Source organism: Penicillium crustosum (genome assembly GCF_028827405.1).
Source record: "Penicillium crustosum strain IBT 35664 chromosome Unknown utg000002l_segment0_segment0, whole genome shotgun sequence".
In the NCBI taxonomy this organism is placed as follows: Eukaryota; Fungi; Ascomycota; class Eurotiomycetes; order Eurotiales; family Aspergillaceae; genus Penicillium; species Penicillium crustosum.
The window spans coordinates 4,994,511-5,015,439 of NW_026623123.1; the positions used below are offsets into that span (position 1 = coordinate 4,994,511).

At 47.6% G+C, this 20,929-nt stretch overlaps 10 protein-coding genes across 10 annotated transcripts; 7 read left to right on the forward strand and 3 right to left on the reverse strand.

Annotated features, from left to right (window-relative positions):
• Positions 1–2,053: 2,053 nt before the first annotated feature.
• On the forward strand, positions 2,054–3,054 carry N7487_005392 (RTA1 domain-containing protein; the record flags this gene model as incomplete). Its single annotated transcript, XM_056873139.1, has 3 exons — positions 2,054–2,204; positions 2,274–2,522; positions 2,582–3,054. 3 exons carry the CDS (start codon positions 2,054–2,056, stop codon positions 3,052–3,054), a joined length of 873 nt encoding a protein of 290 aa, XP_056730859.1.
• Positions 3,055–3,456: 402 nt separating this feature from the next.
• On the forward strand, positions 3,457–3,818 carry N7487_005393 (uncharacterized protein; the record flags this gene model as incomplete). Its single annotated transcript, XM_056873140.1, has 3 exons — positions 3,457–3,533; positions 3,586–3,717; positions 3,773–3,818. 3 exons carry the CDS (start codon positions 3,457–3,459, stop codon positions 3,816–3,818), a joined length of 255 nt encoding a protein of 84 aa, XP_056730860.1.
• A 136-nt stretch (positions 3,819–3,954) lies between these two features.
• On the reverse strand, positions 3,955–4,576 carry N7487_005394 (uncharacterized protein; the record flags this gene model as incomplete). Its single annotated transcript, XM_056873141.1, has 2 exons — positions 3,955–4,299; positions 4,346–4,576. 2 exons carry the CDS (start codon positions 4,574–4,576, stop codon positions 3,955–3,957), a joined length of 576 nt encoding a protein of 191 aa, XP_056730861.1.
• Positions 4,577–6,235: 1,659 nt separating this feature from the next.
• Positions 6,236–6,952, forward strand: N7487_005395 (phosphoribulokinase/uridine kinase family protein; the record flags this gene model as incomplete). Its single annotated transcript, XM_056873142.1, has 1 exon — positions 6,236–6,952. The coding sequence occupies one exon, from the start codon at positions 6,236–6,238 to the stop codon at positions 6,950–6,952; it is 717 nt and encodes a 238-aa protein (XP_056730862.1).
• Positions 6,953–7,103: 151 nt separating this feature from the next.
• N7487_005396 (GFA family protein) lies at positions 7,104–7,630 on the reverse strand (the record flags this gene model as incomplete). Its single annotated transcript, XM_056873143.1, has 3 exons — positions 7,104–7,250; positions 7,302–7,463; positions 7,523–7,630. The coding sequence occupies 3 exons, from the start codon at positions 7,628–7,630 to the stop codon at positions 7,104–7,106; spliced, it is 417 nt and encodes a 138-aa protein (XP_056730863.1).
• Positions 7,631–7,871: 241 nt separating this feature from the next.
• Positions 7,872–9,562, forward strand: N7487_005397 (translation initiation factor eIF-2B subunit family protein; the record flags this gene model as incomplete). The annotated part of the gene is made up of 2 exons (XM_056873144.1): positions 7,872–8,038; positions 8,104–9,562. 2 exons carry the CDS (start codon positions 7,872–7,874, stop codon positions 9,560–9,562), a joined length of 1,626 nt encoding a protein of 541 aa, XP_056730864.1.
• Positions 9,563–9,726: 164 nt separating this feature from the next.
• Positions 9,727–10,662, forward strand: N7487_005398 (alpha/beta fold hydrolase; the record flags this gene model as incomplete). Its single annotated transcript, XM_056873145.1, has 1 exon — positions 9,727–10,662. The coding sequence occupies one exon, from the start codon at positions 9,727–9,729 to the stop codon at positions 10,660–10,662; it is 936 nt and encodes a 311-aa protein (XP_056730865.1).
• A 267-nt stretch (positions 10,663–10,929) lies between these two features.
• N7487_005399 (putative kinesin family protein (KlpA)) lies at positions 10,930–13,873 on the reverse strand (the record flags this gene model as incomplete). Its single annotated transcript, XM_056873146.1, has 6 exons — positions 10,930–11,106; positions 11,158–12,722; positions 12,777–13,146; positions 13,200–13,222; positions 13,289–13,796; positions 13,856–13,873. 6 exons carry the CDS (start codon positions 13,871–13,873, stop codon positions 10,930–10,932), a joined length of 2,661 nt encoding a protein of 886 aa, XP_056730866.1.
• A 637-nt stretch (positions 13,874–14,510) lies between these two features.
• On the forward strand, positions 14,511–16,762 carry N7487_005400 (coronin; the record flags this gene model as incomplete). Its single annotated transcript, XM_056873147.1, has 9 exons — positions 14,511–14,544; positions 14,594–14,622; positions 14,673–14,732; positions 14,799–14,941; positions 14,995–15,043; positions 15,094–15,197; positions 15,251–15,712; positions 15,767–16,523; positions 16,583–16,762. 9 exons carry the CDS (start codon positions 14,511–14,513, stop codon positions 16,760–16,762), a joined length of 1,818 nt encoding a protein of 605 aa, XP_056730867.1.
• A 2,160-nt stretch (positions 16,763–18,922) lies between these two features.
• On the forward strand, positions 18,923–20,602 carry N7487_005401 (pepsin-like aspartic protease; the record flags this gene model as incomplete). Its single annotated transcript, XM_056873148.1, has 3 exons — positions 18,923–19,096; positions 19,216–19,537; positions 19,614–20,602. The coding sequence occupies 3 exons, from the start codon at positions 18,923–18,925 to the stop codon at positions 20,600–20,602; spliced, it is 1,485 nt and encodes a 494-aa protein (XP_056730868.1).
• Positions 20,603–20,929: the final 327 nt, after the last annotated feature.

The window sequence follows — 20,929 nt, forward strand, 5'->3', positions numbered from 1 at the left end:
TATGCCAGGAGTCCCAGTCCACTCATGATGATCCATTCTTTAAACCGACGAGCCAAGCAACAGAAAAAAGGATCGACTGGTCGCTGTCACGGCGGTTAATCGTTAATTTGTAGGGGGTGTGTGTCAACCTGAAACCTCTAGAGTCCACTGCGAGGGGTAACCCCAAACAAATGGTGAAACAGAGCGAATATTGGCATTACGAAGAAAAGGGAGAAAGAGAGAGAGGAGGATAATTACATCTTCCAAATCTATCATCATCTCGGATTCTCTTCATCATCACATACCAGAGTCCAAATGAGAAGCAAAATGAGAGATCCAAATGGGACAAATGTTATGATCGGAGTCGGAGTTGCCGCTCTCTCCACTTTAGCCTTCTTGGCCGTTTAGCGCTTAGGTCTAGACTGTCCAGGACACTGTCCAAGATTGTTTGGATTGTCTAGACTGTGTAGACTGGCTATTTTTCAAATTATCGGCTTTGCTTGTGATAATTGGACTCAGCCAGATTAATATTAAAATCGGTGGACATTCAAAAGATATCACATTCCCGATCATCCCGAGGAATGTCGCCACAACACAGATTACAACATAATTTACGGGAAATTATAGATATTGCTTTGTTTGTATATATTCTAAGAATACGGAGTATAGATGGTGATGATTGTGGCCATCCTCCATTAACGCTTATTCAGTATCGGGATAGTAAGCATTAAGGATCTTTTGTATGGCTGTTCCATACAAAAGGTACATACGCACAGCATAGTCAAAGCCTCAGAGTAGTTAGGGAAAATACAGAGGATATATATAATGCGAATAAAAACCCATCACTTAGTATCAATCTCAATAAGCGCTATCGAGGACGAAGCAGGGAATATTCATGTGCGGTGTCTATTTAAGCTGCGATGTAAACTTCCATGTCGCATGTCGTATATTTAGAATTAATCTTAGTGGCAGATCGGCTAACCCAGTTTTATGTCAGATCTAGTTGTATAGGTTTTTTTTTATCCTTGAGCTAGCTTGATAGTCAATATTATCCTTATGTTGTGTTTTATGTACCCTTGGTGTGGCCCACCCACGCCCCCGTGGGTCCTTGGAAGGCTCAAATTTGAAGAATATGAACATTCCTGCATATCCGATGCTTGAGATACTAGCAGCTATTACTTGAAATGAAACAGTGGCAAACTTCACATTGTTCTATTGCTCTACTCATCCTCAGTCCTGATGGGACTCCCTGTCTTCAAGATCTGCTCGGTGCACTGATCCCCTCGACAACGCAGTTGAAAGCATTCTGTGGAAAGGTCCTGTTTTAGTGCAGATAATATAACAAGGTCTCGTACGTATAAACCAGAAAGAACTTGGGAAATCTTCTTCTTGCAACCGAGTCTTCTCTCCCGACATAGCCTTGCAGATGAGCTGCTCTCTTCGTATTTCGTTCCTCGCTTTATTATTAGAAACACCGTGGAGAAAAATACCATCCATTAAGATCATAGATCATAACAAAGTGATCTTGGCAAATAACGTTGTACTAGTCACAAACCACAACCTGCTAGTTCTATCTCGTACTCGTTATGTTTCCCATTTCGGGAGATCTATAACACCTCTGATTGGACAAGAAACAAGGAACTGCTTGGGTGGATCAGAACAAAGAGAAACTAAACTGCACGAAGCTTGACCTTGTTTAGTTATTCTCGGATAATTCGTATCTTATACCCAAATGAACTAGTTTTTTTCACTTTTCAACTATTGTCAACAAAAAGGGACCCGTTATTATGGGGCAAGGCAGAAAAATATCAGCACAACGTGCATACTAATATTAATGATCGGCCAAGATGAAAAGATGTTTAAATAGCGAGTTCCTTTTCATAAGATGAGCTGAGTCTCTTCACTGAATCCTGTTACAGAGGACTTTTCACTCATTTCCGTCCTCATTCAACGTTGCCTGTCTTTCTTGAATCCTACGACTTTTCACTCCTTTCCATATTCAAAGAGCGCTACCTATCTTTCTCGAATCCCGACGTTTCAAGACCAGCCATCCTGCGGTTTACGCTAGCTCGTCATGTCCGAGTTCAAATTGTACCATTACAACCCGTCTGTTGGTTCTGCTATCGCCTTTGCAGCAGTCTTTGGACTCACTACTGTCATACACATCTGGCAATTAGGCCGGAACCGAACCTGGTACTTCATACCATTTGTTATCGGTGGTGCATGTGTGTCTTCTTTCTACATTTTCTCTATCCCCCTTTGAAACTATGCTAATAAGTGTGAACTATTTTCAGTCGAGGCGTTGGGTTACTTAGCGAGATATGCCAGCGCAGAGGAAGCCCCGAATTTCACCACCAAGCCATATATTGCACAGAGCTTGATGCTCCTGTTAGCACCCGCATTCTTTGCGGCTTCTATATACATGATTCTCGGTCGTATCATTCGTTTGCTGAACGGGGCCTCGTGTTCACTGGTCAGGCCATCATGGTTGACCAAGATATTTGTGACGGGTGATGTCTTGTCATTTTTCATCCAGAGCGGAGGTACGTTACTTCGATTAACTACAGCATGAATCGCCACTAACGTTGCACCTTTCCTATAGGAGGTGGAATGCTCGCTACCGCGAAGGACCAGTCGAAAGTAAAACTTGGAAACAACATGATTGTCGTCGGACTTTTCGTTCAAATCTTATTCTTCGGGTTCTTTATCGTTGTTTCTGTGGTTTTCCACCGCCGCATGCTAGCCACGCCCATGCACGCTGCGGGCGACACTCGAATTCCCTGGAACCGCTACATGAAGGTCCTCTATACCGCCAGTGTCTTGGTCCTCATCCGATCGATCTACAGAGTGGCAGAATATGTCCAGGGCAGTAACGGATTCCTTCAAAGCAAAGAGGCATTCATATACGTATTTGATGCGGCCTTGATGTTCGTTTGCTGTCTGCTTTTCAACTTCTTCCATCCGAGCAAGATTCTCGCGGGCTATCGCAAAACCCAAGGAGACCCCGATCTAGAAATGTTGAATCATGGCGGACCTACCGAATATACCGGACAAGGCAGATACAACAACATCTAACGAACATGCCCTTTTGTCGGATCACGTTTTCCTTTTGTACAATAGACAGCTGTTGCTCAATGGCAATTTTATTGGAACTAAATACCATCTTCAAGACGTTTCTATCTAGGTGCCCAGGTACCTACCTACATGAAGGTAATATACTCTTAGTGGTCCCTTAATAATCTGGATAAGAATCTTGGAAACATTATTGGTAATTAGAACTGTTCTCCCGGGGTATTTCCGGTGCTTTCAGCATCTATTTCGCAATCGTGATGGTGGTGTGACGTTATAAACCCGGGCTTCTCTGCCGCTATTGCTTCGCCTTCGTACGTTTTAATAATAGCTACCAGCTTTACAATACCTAAAACCTTACTTTCATCTTTGCAGGGCTTTGCAACTCAATCAAGACCTAAACACATGATGTCAAGCCTGGGAGAAGCCAAAGATGTCGATTTATCTGTTGAAGACGAAGTAAGCTCGAGGCGTGGCTATACAGCGTGAGCTAGATGTTCTCATTTTCATCTTGTACCTGTTATTAATAATTTCCAGTGTTATCACCAGTTCCAAAGTATCCAAAAAGGCCAAGCGTAATGCTTTAGACCTTCTCAATGATGAGCTTGACGGGGATACACCTCGGCATTACCTTGATGAGGCTCCGGACCAGAGTAAAGACCAGGAAAAGTGAGAGACCTTGGCGTATAATTATTGCACTAATTACTAACAATAATTCATCTAGGGCTGATCGCAAATCTCAGGACAACACTTTAAGTGAAAGTGACTAGGCAAAGAGGTTAAATCATTATCCAGGAGAGGAATTCAATTATGTTCACGGATTTGTATCTTCCGCAAGCTACAAGTTGGCTCCATCGTAGGCCAAAAAAAAAAATCTCTGTATTTCTGTAATTCTTTCCTTTTTATCTACTCCAATGGCGCAGTCAGCATGCTTTCCTCCTCCGGCCACTTTCGGAACAAATCTTGAAGACGATCCAGAGGAGCCGTGATTAGGTCGGCTGCAGTCTCAAAGCGCGGGTTGTCGAGGTCATATGAATGCGAGCGAGAAGGTACGAACATCTTGGTGCGACTAAGGGATTCACCCAGCTTCTCGCTCTCATCAGAAGTGAGGGTCTCCTCCAATATGACCAGGTCATTCGCCTCTTCGTCGCGCATATGCCGGGCAAGACCTTCCATCAGCATCGTAACTGTAGGGAAGAAACGGGGATCGGAAGAGTTCAGGTTCTGGAAAACGTAGAGCATTTCTTTGAGCTATAATATATTAGCATCGCTCTCTATTTAAGATGTTAACACTTACCGCTGAATGCTCACGTCGATCATCATCTATCTTCTCCTTGCCGTCAGATCGAACTTTTTCCAATGCAGGGAACACTACTAGCTCCTCAGCGACGGCGTGTCGCGCCAGTTCCCAGGTAAACTGGTTTTGAAATCTGGTTTGCTCGTCTTCATCTTCGGAGTTGACGATGATGTTGTAATAAGATTCTAGTCTCCGGTGATCATCTTTGATGGCCTCGCTTATTCGAACCATGTTGGTTAATTATTGTGAACAACCTTAAAAGTTCATCTTAACATTTCTTTTGTTGCCTCACATGCTTTCTGGTCTGAAGTTATTATGACGTTTCAACGGCTTACACTAACCCCGATATCCACAGCGTCTCGTGGAACGTGATTCCGAAGTGTACAACTCCGAATATCAAATATCGCCTGGCGTTACTCTGGAGATAACATGATCGAATCCGAAAGTCTTGAGAAAAAACCCCCTAGGAATGTGCTATTTCCCCCTGACCCCCTGACCCCATGACTTGCATCTACAGCTGCCTGATATGACATATGCCCGAAGTGCGGTATTTGTTTATTTGATGCAGGGGCCCGAGGGCCTAACGGCGTATGCATTGCCTTGGCCTTGGGTACATTTCTTGTGTGCGGGCTTTTTTTTTGGATTCTAGTTTATCACCTTCACTTCTGCCATGAATCAATACTCTCGTTGACAGTTATAGTAAAAGGAGAACGTGGACTTCCATAATGCCGAGTCAGGGCCAGCGGTTAGAGCCTTTGGGGTGGTTACAAGGTTTTGGTCATGGCTGATAAAATATACAGAGAACAGATCCCTCCAAAACATATTCTCCATGATCCTCCTATATATGGGCAGATGAAGGGTGGACTTTGCGGTCGCATCTCCCAGTGGCTATGGTCTGGATGGCGGGGTACGGCATTTGAAGCTTCCCCAGATTTGCAAAAGCCCTACCAGCTAAATCCGGGGGACTGTAAAGCCTGTCGTGAACAACGGACTGCTTGTGATCATACACGACCTCAGTGTTCTCATTGTTGGTCACAGCAGCTCTTGTGCTTCTATGTGGACCCCGAACAGAAGAAACAGAAGAGTCATCGGAAGCCAACTGTCCGTGAAGTGGAAACGGTTTTGGCTAAAGGCACGACGGTGTGACTAGGATTTTTTTTTCGGTGCTCTCATTCCCATTTTTGGGAATATATATAAATGATGGTTCGGGTGTTGTTGTTCTTTTCGGTTTCATTGTGGTCGCGGTCTAGCGTCTCAAGGCTATCAAAGAAAGCCCTACATGTTTTTGCCCGGAATTTTGCCCGGAATTTTAACATTCTTGCATTCTTGCCTTTTTTTTTCCTCTTTGTAAACTCACATTTCAAGAGTTGATTTGAATTCCAGTCTTATTTACCAAAAATCAAATGATGTCCTTTTGAAGCCCATGGAGTGTAAGTCGGTGTAACGCCGGAGAATTGTGCCCCGATATGATTTTGCCATCAAAATCCACATGTGCATCAACCTCCATGTTTCCCCCCTTTTTATTGCCTTACCCCAAAAAAGCACTTGCGGAGATCCCAATAGTGGAGGAATTCCGAGTCGACACAACTACAAACCAGCGGCACAACACCGAGGGCCACTGTGTTGCTTCGGAACACTGTGACCCGACACCCGCTCCACCAACCCATACATAACTTGGCCTTGTATTTCTATCAAACCAGTTGAAATATACCTGGATAGCTGCTAAATCTGCTCTTCGCCATTTTCGCAGCATGATCCGTTGATTGTCACCAGCCGTGATTGAGGTATCTACTTCAATTTGCGTCACTATAAGATATATCCATGTGTGATTGATTCAAGGTAAAACCCCATCTAGGGCTTCATACTAGCCAATCTAACTTTGGTTTACAGATGGAATCCGAGTACCGGCGACTGGCGGATACTATCCGCAATCAGGCCGAAGCTCATCACAAACCACGCTACCTAGTTGCCATCGCAGGCATCCCTGGTTCAGGGAAGACTACCACAGCAGAGGCAGTGGTGCAACAGTTGAATCAGAGCTCAACTTCCCGCGCTGCCCTGCTCTCCATGGATGGCTTTCATCTTTCGCGGGCAGCCTTGGATCAGCTGCCTAACCCCAGAGAGGCACACATCCGTCGTGGGGCTCCATGGACATTCGACGTGAGCCGCTTTGTAGATTTTATCTCTCGGCTCCGCACCTGGGCCGACGAGACACCACTAGCAGCTCCTTATTCTGGAACATGGTTGCCAGAGGATGTTATTGGCGCACCGACATTCGACCACAAGGCGAAAGATCCCGTCGAGAATGGGATTTCCATTACGCCAGATGCAGAGATCATTATCATCGAGGGTAACTACCTACTTCTTGACGATCCCGGCTGGCGTGAGCTTGCTGGGCTCGTCGACTATCGTGTCTTCGTCGACTCTGATCCGCTAGAAGCAAGGAGCCGGTTGGCTGAGCGCCACCTACGGGCAGGTATTGAGAAGACGCTAGAAGACGGATATCGCCGGGTGGATAGTAATGACTTCTTGAATGGGGTCTCTATTCGAGATAAATTGTTAGCGCCGGATATGGTTGTGAAAAGCATGACAGTGGATGGTATATGATATACATTGAGACTATATGTGCATATATATATAGACAAGCGAGGTATTTAAAAAAACCGAGCAAACATTCATCCATTTCGTTACTCCTTACTCAATTACCGCCTGCTTGTGGAATACATCTACGTATATTTGTCAGAGCTGAAAGAAAGAGTCAGGAGGCCAGCAGACCAAACTTACTCGGAATCTCCGGCATCCAGCTCGCCCGAGCCTTGCAGAAGAACTCCCCCTTGGGAGGTAATGCTTCCGGGTCGTCTAAGGATCCGACACAGACGTAGCGAAAATGGTCCTTGGCAGCATCCTGATTTCTGTGTTAGAGAAATCCCGTACCTATTATATAAGGCTCACATACTCCATATTCCAGGATGAAGCTACCGCAGTTTTGACAAAATTCTCGATGAATCACAGCTCCAGATCCGTTATCTGCGACATGTTCTTTTGGTATACCTTTGGTAAGATTAAAAGTGTCCTTTGGGACTTTGGCTGTCAGTCCATAATTGGTTCCAAAAGCTTTCTGTACAATGATTTCAGAATTAGTGAAACAACAGTTCCCGTTTATCTTTGAGTATATACCTTGCAGTTGCGGCAATGGCAGAGAGATGTTCTCGCGTCATGAATAGAAGCGAGATTTAGCTCGTACTCGATATTCCGGCAGATACATGACCCTGTGAGAATGGGCATCTTGGAGCATTGTATCAATTCAATGTTTGATATTCGTAGAATATACCACTGATGACGTCATTGGTAGTTGGAGGAGAATTAGCTCCTTCAGAATATTCTGGTAAGAATTTCAAGAAAGAAACAAAGTTTACATGAGAAGAATTGCCAGTAAATGAGTGCTTGCTAATGCGATAATGCAATGATGCGATGATGCGATGGTGACGAGGCGTTGCGGATGTCCCGAGGCCTGAACTTTGAGCTTATGTTTATCTTCTCCCAAACTATTCCTATACTTCCCAACAAGAGCAAGATGAGCCAGAGCAACCCCGAGCTCAAGCAGAGATCAGTAGTATCCTCATTTGTCTATTCAGATGCAGGAGTAACCAAAATTGCTCTATTTCGGCGAAGTGAGAAAGTCAGCACATACCAGTATGTACCCAAGAACCCCGCTTCACTGTCAACAGCCCCGCGCCCAGATTGACTGACTTCTTAAGGAACCACCTCGCTCCCATCTCAGGCAGTATAGAGAGTCATGAAACACCAGAAACAGCAGCATGGCGCGAATTGAAAGAGGAGACAACTCTCACCCCACGAGATATCGATCTTTGGCGAAAGGGAAAACCATACACCTTCAGTGATCCATCTGTCGGTCGACAATGGACTATTTTCCCATTCCTATTCCGACTCAAGGACTCCTGTGAAGGTGGCCGCGGGGAAGAGGGTATCCAAATTGACTGGGAGCATAAAAGCTGGGAGTGGTACAGTCCCGATACAATTCAAGATAATGAGAAATTCGGTGGCGTACCACGTCTGAAAGAAAGCCTGCGACGAGTCTGGTTTGAAAGCGACATGAACGAGGGTGCTAGTAAGGCACTCACAGCGGGTCTGGGAAAACTGAAGGCAGATCACCAGAGTGGATCACACGAGTTGACCTCGATTGCGCTGAGAGCCTTCCGGGACGTTATTGCGCAGATGAAGGAGGACATTGACACAAAGTGGTGGGAAACTGCTCGCATGGCTGCATGGCATTTGTGGAAAAATGGACGAGAAAGCATGGGTGCTGCCACCTTGAATGCATTTCTGGGATTGCTGGCCGACATGGAAGGGATCGTACACGACATTCTCGACCGCAATATCAAATTGGAGCGCTTGTTGGCTTTGCTAGACCATCATTTGGTCAAGCGCAAGGATATGCCCACCCGTATCAAACGCTCCTTTGCCAGCTACCTCGAATGCAACTTTCTGCCTACAGCAATCTCATGGCCTGCGCCCTCTCTCGTCATCCTCACCTTCTCCGCGAGCTCTACCATCCGGGATAGCATTCTGGAGGCCTTCGCATCCCTTCCAATTCCTAATCTGGAGCTTAGGATATTAGAATCTCGACCGCTATGCGAAGGAGTCAGTATGGCGTCTTCCATCCTCTCTGCCTTTCAGTCAAGATTTCCCCCGACCTCCGATCGACACCTACAAATAACTGTGTACTCCGATGCATCCGCCGCTCTCGCCAGCAAGGGAGTGGATTTCGTCCTGCTTGGATCAGACAGGATCTCGGATTCAGGCTCAGTGAGCAATAAAACCGGATCTTTGCCAGCTATTCTGAGTGCAAGACATGTTTGTCCTGCCGCTAAAGTCTTGGTTGTCAGTGAGCTGGAGAAGGTGGCTGAGCCTGGCGCCGAGAGCGATCATAGCCATGAAGAGAATGATCCTAAAGAGATGGTGGGCTGCTGGGTTGACGGCGGCATCAAAGGAGTCAAGATTCTTACTGAGGGAATCGAGGCCGATCGAGACAACATCAACTATGCAGTCGAAGTTAAGAATATATACTTCGAATGGGTTCCGGCTAGACTCATAGATGCGTATATCTGCGAGGAAGGGACTTTGGACGCCATTGCTATTCAACAGAAGGCCCAACAGGTAAAGCAGAAGGCCGACAGATACTTTGGTCAACTCTAGGTGCAAATTCTATTCTTCATCAGTATACTTCTGCTTTTACAACATAGTAGTACTATTCCGAATGACGTCACAATTTGATACTAAATGGAATAAAATTGGGGTTCGATTACAGATGTACCTGGCATAGCTTTCGGATATTGATTCTACTTCTCACATCTTTCCAAATGTCGGAAGTACTCAACTCAGGAATCCACGCCTTCAATGTTCCAGGAAAAGGTTTGATATTTGAATATGTCGTGCATCGTCCATCCACCGAAAACGAAGATCCACACAATGTAGTTGTTGTTCAACCCCCTGGCTGGGGCTTAGGATCTCGATATCTTGAAAATGGACTGCAAGGGTTATGGAGACCTGAAGACCACACCAGTACCCCAAATACCACCGGTTATATTGTCATATTCTTCCATTCTCGTGGAACGGGTGGATCATCAAGACCACTAGCATCACAAATGAGCAGTATGCCCGATCTTGCATCAGACTTGGAGGATCTCCGTCAGCACCTGCATCTGGAACGATATCCAGTTTTACTAGGCCACTCGAACGGCGGAGCAATTGCGTTAGGGTACGCAGAAATGTATCCCAGTCGTGTTAGCAAACTCGTTCTCCTCGACCACCAGCTAGTGGGATTCCAGGACAAGAGATTGTTGCAGCTCGAAGCGACGCGCATAGATTCTCGGTACCAGGATGCTTGGGACAGTGTGATGGATCGACAGACTGGATCCGACGAGGAATTTACAGAGTCGGTGCGAGGCATGTGGCCTTTGTATTTCTTTGACCCGAAGCAGTACGTACCAGAGCTTCTGCATGATATTGGGGATCACAACTTGTTAGTTTGGTGCTACCAAGCCCAGGGTCGATGTGACAATGAATTACGGGAGCCAATGCAAATGGTGGAGAGGCTTGGTGATGTACAGGCAGAAACACTCATCATATTTGGCCGTGAAGATATGATCTGTGGAATAGGGATTGCAGAACGGACAGCAAAGGATATTCGAAATGCCCGAGTGATTACCTACGGCGAATGTGGTCATTTCCCTTGGATTGAGAGAAGGAAACGGACTATATTGGATATCCGTAAATTCATTGAGAAGGAAGACTAGCATATCTCTCGCAATATAAGCCAAACAGATAAACGTTGAGAGCGGCTACTGTGCATTGATTAAACCAAATGTATCATTGTCCATACAGTAAATCACACGCTAAGGCAGGAACCGAGTATCTCCAAAGGCTTGCCAAAGAAGGAAAACATCAATAGTCCAACCAAGACGCCAGGGTAGAGGACAGGATCGTTAAAGACCCCTACCCCAATAGAGAAAACCAACAAAATATATTCAAGAATGGGAAAGAGGTATCATGTGTCATCATAATCAGGCGTCACGAACACGCGCCTGTCGCTTTGCGGTGCCAATGTGGGTGTTGTGTACTTTGGTGGCGAACTTCAAGCTAGTCAAGGTCTCCGACATGTGCGCCTGGAGAGGACTGACCATAACGAACATGAGAGTCTTAGAGTTTCCACCCAAGGAGAATTGGAGCAAGTAGGTGAGCTGGGAAGTGAGTTAGTACCTAACGAAGAAATAACTGTGTAAGAAACATACCTTGCTGTTCCGGTATGGGATGTGACCTCCCTCTTTCCCTTGGCCGAGAGCAGAAATCACATCGCCTAGAGAGCTAAGACTACGGTTGATGTTTTGAGTCTCTTTCAGACGCTCGCCAGTCGCCCCACTGTGGCTCAGACGTTCGCTTCCTGCCAAGTCAACGAGGTTCAGCGTGCCTTCGCTGCGTTCTCCAGTGATGTGGTTCTGGCCGGTGAGCTTGAGAATGAAGACAGAGTGAGACCGCGAGGAGCGCTCGTTGGCCTTGGTCGCTGCTACCGAGCGGTTGGCATCCGCATTCTTGAGAATAGTCTCAACCATCTCGGGAGAGTCCAGATTGACAGTTGTAATATCGGTGATAGTAGTCTTGCCCCGCTGCATGTCATGGCGAATCTCATGCTTCTTCTTATCCAATTCATCCGGGTTGCCCAAAAGATCATTGAGATTTTCGTTGTAAACTTCGATAAAGTTACCGGCCATTGAGTACCGCCAACCCTTCTCTTCGAGACCTTGCGCGGTCTCGTAAATCTGGTGAACAGCACGAGGGATCATGCCGTCGGCCGATGACATTGTATGCGTCTTGCCACTACCAGTTTGGCCATAACAGAAAATGCAAACATTGTAGCCATCCAGTGCGCTCTGAACAAGCTGGCTAATCTCATCAAAAACCTCGGCGTTCTGGGTGGATGGATTGAATACACGATCAAATGAGAAAGTGTTGTTCTTCCGGCTAACTGTTCCAAGGCTGCTCCTCTCTTCAGGGCCAAGGATATTAATCTCCTTCCCGTCGTCGGTTTCATCGGGATACTGCATGAGAGTGAGATCGGAGGCAGGTTCACTCTTAAGTGAGGGGCGAACTCGGCAAAACACGCGGATATTGCCTTTGAGCTCTTGCACTTGGTTATGAAGTTTGCGCCGGAGTGTTTCTTCCCTGCGCAGCTTCTCCTTTATTGCCTCTGTCTCGGCAAATGCATCCATCATCTGCTGGTTGCACCGCTCAAAAGATTTGGACTGTTCCTCCCGTCCACTTTCAAGGAACTCAATGCGTGCCTTAAGAGCACGAACTGATGATTCCAGTGTAACACTGTTGCTGCTTGTAGTATCCAAATTGAGTTTGAGTTCGTGCACATTTCTTCGTTCACGATCGAGTTCCGCCTTCAGGGTCTGTAGCCCATCATGCAATGTCGCAATTTCGCGGTCCTTCTTTTCCAATTCGATTTGGGACTTCTGGGTATCAAGTGCAGATTGGGAAGTGAGCTTCCCGAGCGCAGTTAGTCGTGCTGCTTTTTCGTCTTCAATCTCACGATCGAATCGTCGCTTCAGGTCGCGAACCTCCTCTTGGTGTCGGTCAGTGATTGCGGCAATTTCTTTTCTGTTTTGCTGTTGGACCGAATCCAATTCAATGCGCTGGCGCTGGCAAAGATCATCCATGGCGATTTCATAGTCTCGCTTGTCCTCTTTACGCGCCTGCTCTGCCGTACGTAGCTGGTTCCGCAGCGAATCTAATTCCACGCGCTGGGTAATATTGAGTTCTTTCACCTCATCCCGAGAGGCTTCGAGCTCGTTGACTGGACGAAATGGTTAGACTGGCTTCAATATAGCCCTTATCCGACTAAACTTACTTCTTGACTTGTACAGTTCAACCGTCTCCTTGAGACCAGAGCTTGCTTGACCTTGTTGGTTTACCTGGGCCATAAAAGTCTGCATCAATCCCTCCATGCTCTTTTCGCGAGAGGCTTGATCCCATTCCGGGCCTGTGATATTGTCAAAACTTCTGATCGAAGAACCTTTGGTCAAAAACGCGGGGTGGGAGGATTTCTTGACAATACGCCCCTGGGAATGTGATGGGGTCCTGGAGAGTGCGATAGGGGTGGTGAAAAAGACGAGGAAGAGGAGGGTTGGACGTATCCAAGTGACTTTGGGGTGGTAACAGTGGAAACATTCCGGAATGGGGTACTGGGCAACACGGGGATAGTTGCTTGGTTGGAAGGACTTGGAAAAGAGACAGGTTTCTCCGACAGAGAGAGCGCTGCCAATTCACCAACCCCATTCCAACCTTCGTCCAATCCTGGGGGCACGGTTCCAACGGGACAAGAAGGGAGACGGCTGGGGGATAAAGGAAATGGTGACATACCCTTTCGTTTTCCTAGCACACTGGGAGAGACATCTTCCATATGGGTATCCAATGCGCTCGCTGCGCGCGGAATCGATGCGCCAACGGGTCTGCGGCCGTTAAAGGATGATTGATGCCGGGACATGGCCGATGCTGGGCGTGTGCCGGGGCCGACGGTTGAGGAAAAGGTGCCATTGGCTGCGCGAGATGCAGGTGCAGTCGGCCGGGATATGGTGGAAGATGAATACGAGTTGCCCCGGCTATGCGCTCTGGTCGTAATACTAGGCTGTCGGGTGACGGATCCAGGTCTCTTTGTTTCTGGGTTTGCGGTTTTCGGGCGGGTTGCTTCCGGCGCTGTCAGTTTATGTTGCGCCAACGAGTGAGGGTCTTCCATACGCGACATGCTCATAGCCTTGTTTGCAATTGTACCCGGCGCCATGATGCCGGAGCGCGAGTTGGTCGTCGCGGAGGTGGCCTCCCGTAGGCCGGCCTGTGGTAGGCGCGTCCGAGTAGACGACCTGGTTCTGGTCTGAAGATGGTCAGTTATGCGCCCATATCCTCTAGTGTAACACAAAGTGGGGTATTCACTATGTTTTCACCCTCCATATTGGGATTTGTTGACCGCCAGGTTACCGGCGAATAGAGTATCCGGGCGAGAAGGAGGAGCTCACGTCCAGCCACTGTCTGTGTTGGCCGCTGAGGCTTCGAATTAGCGGGTTGAGATGAAATCAGAAGGTAGAAGGCATACCAATAGATGGTCTGGGCAGTAACCTTGGAAGTATGAGCATCAAATGAGCGCAAACTGGTTTCTGGAGGGACGAAATGCAAAGTAAACAAAGAATTGCTGACTCAGGCAGGGGTGCTACGCTAATCCAAATCCGGCAACGCCATCAACTGGGTTGTATTGGTATTACCAAAGAAACGGTATTCAAAATAACACGTGATCGTTCCAAAGCCAAAGATGAAAGGCTTCAATGTTCAAAATGAAACAAGAACTCACAAAAGATTAGATAGTACATTGCCCTAAACACCTCTACTACTGTTCTTTGTCAACTCCTTTTGAAGCTGTTCCAAAATTAGTTGGCAATTCGTGGGGCGCCTTTTGCCTCCACTCGGATTCCCGAAACAGCGGCAGCCCCAGTAGCCCCGTTGCTTGAGCTTCTCCAACATCTCTTTCACTTACTCCTTTTCCCTTGCTCTACTTTTTGTTTGCTCAACATTTTCGTTTGAATACTTGGTAATCATGTCCGGGCGTTTTGTTCGTTCCTCCAAATATCGTGAGTTACCTCTAGAATCCGAAATGCGCCTCCCCGCTGACCGTTACAGGCCACGTCTTCGGGCGATCCACGAGAAAGGTAAAGGCTACCTCCTATTATTCCCCGATCTCCTATTCTGACTTCCACAGGATCAATGTTACGATAACCTTCGAGTCTCCCGAAACGCCTGGGATACCAACCTTCTTAAGGTGTGTTTCGCCTTCCGCATCACCCCTGATGTTTCACTGGCGAACCCGGTCTTACGGTGCATCTAGGTCAACCCGAAACACATTGCGGTCAATTGGGAAGCGGGTGGTGGCGGCGCTTTTGCGATTATTCCTCTCGAGGAACGGGGCAAGCTCCCTGACCGCATCCCATTGTGCCGAGGCCACACTGCAGTCGTTTTGGACACCGACTGGTAAGGAATTCAAATATACAACGCCCGCGCCGCAACGAACTGAACCCCTGCAGGAATCCTTTCAATGACGACCTGATTGCCTCGGGATCCGATGACGGCAAGGTATAGTGAGACCAACAACAGCTATCAGCATTGCGACTGACTGATTCCAGGTTTTCCTCTGGCGGGTTCCGGAGAACTTCACCGTTCGACCTGAGGCCGATGCCGATGACATCCAGGATCTCGCGCCTATTGGCAAATTGAGTGGCCATCCTAAGTACGGATCTTTGATCAAACCTGTTATCGCCTCATGCTTACCCCTCCCTGCAGGAAGATTGGCCACGTGCTCTTCAACCCCGCGGCAGAAAACGTGCTGGCCACGGCCTCGGGCGATTATACCGTGAAGATCTGGGATATTGAAGCCGGTGCACCGAAGCTCACGCTGAACATTGGCGATATTGTGCAATCGCAGTCGTGGAGTGCCAACGGCTCCTTGTTGGTCACCACCTCGCGTGACAAGAAGCTCCGCATCTGGGACGTGCGACAGGAACGTCCCGCTCACGAGACCAATGGCCACACCGGTGCCAAGAACAGCCGGGCTGTGTGGCTGGGAGAGCGTGATCGCATTGCGACTACCGGTTTCTCCAAGATGAGCGACCGCCAGCTGGCGCTCTGGGATATCCGTGCCGTGCGGGAACCCATCAACGGTTTCAAGACCTTGGATTCCATTTCTGGCGTTTGCATGCCTTTCTGGGATGATGGAACTAACATGCTGTATTTGGCCGGACGAGGGTGAGTGTCCATGATTGAGCCCTTACGTCTTCGCAATTTTCTAATAACCAACAGTGACGGAAACATCCGATACTTCGAGCTTGAGAACGACAAGTTCGAGTTCCTCTCTGAGCACAAGTCTGCCGACCCCCAGCGAGGAGTTGCCTTCATGCCCAAGCGTGGCGTGAACATGCATGACAACGAAGTCGCTCGCGCCTACAAGACTGTCAACGATCAATACATCGAACCTGTCTCATTCATCGTCCCCCGCCGATCCGAGACCTTCCAGGACGACATCTACCCGCCCACGGTTGGAGTGACCCCTGCCATGTCTTCGTCCGAATGGCTGGGTGGCAAGGAGGCGCTTCCTCCCAAGATCTCTATGGCCAGCCTGTTCGATGGCGAAGGCATCAAGGAGGTGTCGGGAGTGGAGGAAAAGCCTACAGGCTCCATGGATGCCCCTGCGCCTAAGCCCGCCGAGACCCCCAAGGCTCCTGAGCCTGCTTCCCCTAAAGCCGCCCCCGAGCCCGTCTCTCAACCTACTCCCGCTGCGCGCCCCGCCCCGTCTATGAAAGAACAAGGCGCTTCAATGGCCGCCATGGTGAACAAGTTTGCCGATGGTGAAGAGGAGGCTACCGTCTCAGATGACGATGACTCCAGCTTCGAGGAAGTTCCCAAGCCGGTTGAGCGTCCCACTCGCCCTGCCGCTGCCGAGTCTGCGTCGCCCCGTGTCAGCAGCCCGTTGAGGCCCAAGGAGGTTGAGACAAAGCAGGCCGAGACAAAGCAGGCCGAGACAAAGCAGGTTGAGACAAAGCCTCAACCCACCTTGGTTGTAAGTTTCCCGATCCTTGTTCACATTTATCAATTTGTATCAGCTACTAATTATTCTAGTCCTCTACTGTCCCATCACCCGCTAGCGAGGCCCCTTCGCCCACTACTTCCATCCCTAAGAACGACATCGAAGAGATTAAGAACCTGATTGCCGAACAGACGAGGACGATTGCAACTCAGGCACAGCAAATGCAAACACTCACTGCTGAGATTGAGGCATTGAAGAGCAAGCTGAACTAAATAATTTGGTCTAATTTCGGTCTCTGGGAGACTGCTTGGTCAAATATTATCTAGGTACATTCATTGTTGGGAGATTATGCTCCGGATTGGAATCATACGGGTGTTTGACGTATACGAGGCGGTGCTGTGTGTGGATAGGTTTTTTTTTTTTTTGTTTCTTTTTAGCGGAATTGTCAATACATTTGTCCATTGAAATCAAAATAGGATATTGTGTTCATTGAATGGCGAGAATGGCTAGTACTCTAAGCTACTCTATAGTAGTGTATAGGACCATCTCATATTGGATCTTGTAGGCTGAAACCGACATTCCATACGAATTAGAATGAAAAGACAGAAAAGCCCTGATAAAACTCCTCGACAACTCCTTGACGAGAAAGGCTATGTGCCAATGAATACAATAAGACATCACTAGTACACTATATTTGCTAACAAAATCATATAGCAATCGGCTTGCTACGTTTAATCATCGGTAGTTATTCTTAAACGAGACATGTATTCACAAACTCTATAACTAGTAGCTTTGAAAGATTCGAACAAGTAAACTATGTACATCAATCCTAGAGTTGTATCCACCTGGGCATTGATAGCCGTTTATACTACTGTCCTCTCCCCTTAATGGTAGCCTTTTGGGCTTAGGTTCAATCACCAACAGTGAGCTACTAGCATAAAGGTTGATAATATGTTGTTACGTGGTTTGAACTACTCTTTGTCAATCGTTTTCGGTTCTACTAAAACTTTAGTAATTAGAATTAAGCACCTGGGCAGTCCAGAACACCATGATATATATATACAGTAGATATATCGTAATGATAGACCATGTTACACCCCCAACGCTAATTGAGAGTAAATCAGCTGCCGAAAATGGTCACGGACGCTGGTTTAAGGCCCACGGCCCCCTCCAGGGCTTTTCCCCAATATCTGAGTCGTCGGCCCTATCGCCAAGCGGTGGGGCGTACCCTGTACGTAAAAAGCTGCCAGGATTAGACTTCGCCATAAACCGCAATTGGGGCCAAACCCTCGCCCCAACCCCCAAACCGCGTTGGGTGCGGTTTGGAATCAGCTAAACCGCAACCGCACTGCGGTTTTTGATGGGTTCTATTGGGGCCCCAAAAAAACCATTTAAACCCCATTTTTGCATAATTTTGCATAAAATTCATTATAATTAATTACCGTATTGTAATCCACCAGTACTGATAATATTTTTATTACCTATGACCTTAATTTACTACCAAAATAATGATATATTTAGACTTACATATGTATAAGATTTACCAAAATTACTAGGCCTATAATTAATAAACCACTTGGGGCCCCAAGAACCATTGCGGTTTGAAAGTAAAAACCCATAAACCATTGCGGTTTATAGACCTCGCCCCAAAACCCGCCCCAATTGCGGTTTGGGGTGGGGCGGTTTATGGGTTTTGCGGTTTATGGCGAAGTCTAGCCAGGATATCACTCGAGATACTTCCACAGATCGAATATAACTTTGCTCCACCAGAGTACTATTATATATAAGAAAGAAAATAACTACAGAAGTAAAGGTAAACTGGTACACTTGATCTTTTGCAGAATCCGGACTCTGCGGCAAATTACAATAACAAACTGTCAAGCGGAACGAGCCGCAGAACGTGTCTATTGGGGCCAAAACACTTTTTTTACATCCGGCTTTCATCCGGGGCCCCCGACAAAGCGATATTCTTTTCATTAGTCCGTAGTGCCCGTCATTGATAGGTGCATATTTGCTTGGCTAATTTCCAGTTCTGTACCTAAGCCCTATTTTGCTAAAGTGGCCGACTCCATGCGTGCCACCAAACTCCATCCAGGACCAATGTCCGATGAACTTCGAGCTTAGCGCGAAAAACAAGAGGCTGTTCGGCGGACCCTAGCGTGAGGGGTGTGCGGTAACTGGCTATCGCCACGCCGGTAACCTGCCTAGAAGCCACTAAAGGATTCCCGAGTTAGATCAGGATCATTACGGAGTAGTAAAAGATGCAAGCGAGAGTGGGCTCAGGCAATAGTGTAGAAAGACTGCCTGGTCGCCCCTTTTCACTTTTATAGATTAGAAACCTTTCATCCTACAATATTCTTCTTTTGCTGTGTTCCTTTGCTGCAATTTATACCAGCATCCAGAGGATTCAACGATCAACATCCGTTGTGGCCATGTGGGGGATCTCCATCCTGTCGATCGCCTTGGCTTTGCCATGGGCCAATGCTATCACTCTGCACAAACGGGATGATCCTGCGGTCTTCTCGCTGCCGATCGCCCGCAGTGATCGACCTGAACCGTTACAGAAGCGCAGTTCCAAAGTTGCTAGCACGGCATTATACAATGTGGTATGAGTTTCTCTTTCCCATCCAATCTCTGTCATCTCAACCTACGATACAAGAGAGGGGGAATGAAAATCACAATGCAGAATTATTACTAGGGTCATGTACTGATATTTTCCCAACAGCAAAATATGTATTATATGGTGAACATCACCGTCGGCACTCCACCCCAGAATGTCTCGCTCAGTCTCGATACCGGCAGCAGTGATATCTGGGTTAACACCCCAAATTCTACCTACTGCGAGGGGGATGATGATCCCTGTTCCTCGACCGGCGTGTTCAATTTGAAAGACTCCTCTACCTTCAAAATGCTAGATTATGAGATGAACGCTACCTACGTTAGTGGATTTTTGGCTGCAGGTCATTACGCCACTGACACACTGGTGATCGGAGATGCCAAGGTGAAAGATATGGAGTTTGCAGTGGCAGAACAAAGTCTCAATCCCCGTATGTATTCCTTTGATCCACCCAAAAAGGAAAGAAGATTTCATCTAGCTAACGGGGGCCTTCGGCGACTGTACAGATGGCATTTTGGGAATCGGATATGCAGCAAATACTGATGCCGCCACTCATTTCGGCAAAGAATACGCCAACCTTCCGGAAGCGCTCGTTAAAAGTGGTGCTATCAAGTCGACTGCCTACAGCCTGTGGTTGAATAAATTCGATGGCACTGGAAACCTTCTTTTCGGAGGTGTCAACAAAGCCAGATATCAAGGCGAGCTTCAAACTGTGCCCATTATACCGATATACGAGAAGTACTATTCTTTGTCTATCGCCTTGACAGATATCTCTGTGAAGACCACGAAGGGCAGCAAGGAATTTGCAACGGGTCTTCCCTTGGCCGTCACCCTGGATAACGGAAGCCCTTTCATTGTTTTGCCCAAAGAAGTAGTGGACCCTATTTACAAGGAGATCGGTGGTGGTTATTCATCGACCGTTGGTGGCGCCTATGCTCCCTGCGATATGTACACGGCAGATTACAATGTGACCTTTAGCTTCTCGGGTGCCAAAGTCACGATCCCCATCAGCCGCCTGGTTTGGGAAAATACCTCCTACGACGGTTTCCCGAAAGACACCTGTCTCTTCGGAATTGTCTATGGCGAGCCCGGAGTGAGTCTTATGGGCGACACGTTCTTGCGTAGCGCTTATGTGGTCTACGATCTCGCCAATAACGAGATTTCTCTCGCAAACACCAATTACGATGGGGGAGATGATGATATTCACGAGATTGGCACGGGAACAGATGCGGTGCCCGGTGCGACTCTGATGCCCTCTGCAGTCACCTCCGCGACGGGTCTTGATCCTAGTGCAACCGTGGCGTCGTCGGGCTCTTCGGGATCCGAGCCCACTGGAACCACAGTCTATGTCACTGATACTAGTACTGCGACTGGAGCTGCTAATAGCGGTAGCGCGTCGAGCACTTCATCTCAGGGAATGGCAGCGTTGCCCACCAGCAACCCGAACCATCTTCTCCCCGGTCTCCTGGGAGCTGGCTTGTTGCTTGCATTATAGGTTGTCCACTAGGAACCATCGTACTATCAGTACTGCTTGGTCAATTTTGTACTTATTTTACCATTTGCATGTATAATTAATGAACAGCCAGCAACTACCCGTGGCTGGCTGAATATCGTTCCCCTCGAATTCGGGTCTCACTCTCAGCCAGGTCAGGCCATCCTAGTCTCAACGGATAGAAGACTAAAAATCTCTGTGCTTCAAAGCTTCGAGTCGATGATAAAGCCGTCCGTCGGTCTGTTTGACCGTGCTTCGATTGACGCTCCGCATTTCGGGCAGCCATGTCACCTGAACAGTCGGGTGAGACAGAATTAGTGCTGAATTTCT